At 44.4% G+C, this 1224-nt stretch overlaps 1 protein-coding gene across 1 annotated transcript in view; it reads left to right on the top strand.

Moving 5' to 3' along the window:
• Window positions 1-1224, top strand: part of LCP1 (lymphocyte cytosolic protein 1 (L-plastin)) — a 33072-nt gene that overhangs the window by 21059 nt on the left and 10789 nt on the right. The window contains exon 8 of the mRNA XM_009322823.1: window positions 228-238. Coding sequence (XP_009321098.1) covers window positions 228-238 — 11 coding nt within the window. The remainder of the gene's footprint in view (window positions 1-227; window positions 239-1224) is intronic.

Raw genomic sequence — 1224 nt, forward strand, 5'->3', positions numbered from 1 at the left:
ACGAAGGTATGTATGGCTTATCATTTCAGTGCTCTACTGTTATCACTGAACAGTCTTTAGGATAAAGCTCTTTTAAAAAAATCCTTAATTCCATTTTTTCTTCAAGTATTTGTTGCTTGTCTTCTTGACTGCTCTAATTTCCCTTGCTCTTCACAAGTTCCAGCACTCCAAAGTCCAAGGCTGTGTGTAGGCTTGTATGTGCAGAGCCAATTTCATGCCCATTGGGTCAGGAATGATGGTCTACGCTCAGGTATATTGGTGTTTTGGCACTAAATCTGGGATAAGGAAATGCTACACTGCATTCAGGAAGCTTTGCTCTTTTCTTGCACTTGATTGCCAAACATCTCCTCTTTCTTTGTGAAATCAGAATTATAGAATCATAGAATAATTTAGGCTGGAAGGAACCTCTGGAGGTCCACCCTGGAGGTCCTCTGGTTCAGCCATCCAACTTACAGCAGTACCAGTCTCAAGGTTAGATGAAGTTGCTCAGGACCTTTCCCAGTGCTCTCTGGGCAGCCTGTTCCAGAGCCCAACCACTCTTGCTGTGAAATTTTTTTTCTTATATCTAGTTGGAATTTCCCTTCCTGCACCTTGTGACTGTAACTTCTCATCCTTTAGCTGTGCATACCGGGAAAATACAGCTCTGGCCCCTCTATAATTGTTGAAGACAATACTTGTTGCCCTCTCAGATCTCTTTCCAGTCTAAACAAACCCAGTTTTCTCATCCTTTTCTCATATATCACGTACTCCAGCCCAACCATCTTGGTCTCCCTCCACTAAACTCGCTGCAGTTTCCCAATGTCTCTCTTGTACTGGGAAGGCCCAAACTGGACACAGCACTCCAGATGTGTCCCACCAATGCCAAAATTCTCCGTGAAAGCTTCAGCGTGAGGCTCTGGGTGTGTACGTGCAGTCCACATGGCACCTCATCTTGCTGCTTTCTTCCCTGTGCCTCTGGATAGTCTGCTCAACCAACAGTGACACTTCTCTCCTCCAGTTACCATGCAGGTGTTACCTTCATTGCTTCATCCCTTGCATATTTCTATGCTTTTCATAGCCAGAGCCACCAGTTTCCAGAGTTCCCAGTTCCCATTCCTTTGTAGGTAGCCTTACCCTGCTTAATAGCTATTTTTCCCTTTCTGGTATTTTCTCCTTCACTTCTCATCTCAGACTTCAGTTTGTCGGGGAGACAAGCCAAGATAATTTTGATTTCTTTTCAGGATG

The sequence above is a fragment of the Pygoscelis adeliae genome, unplaced genomic scaffold (genome assembly GCF_000699105.1).
Source record: "Pygoscelis adeliae isolate BGI_AS28 unplaced genomic scaffold, ASM69910v1 Scaffold74, whole genome shotgun sequence".
Lineage (NCBI taxonomy): Eukaryota > Metazoa > Chordata > Aves > Sphenisciformes > Spheniscidae > Pygoscelis > Pygoscelis adeliae.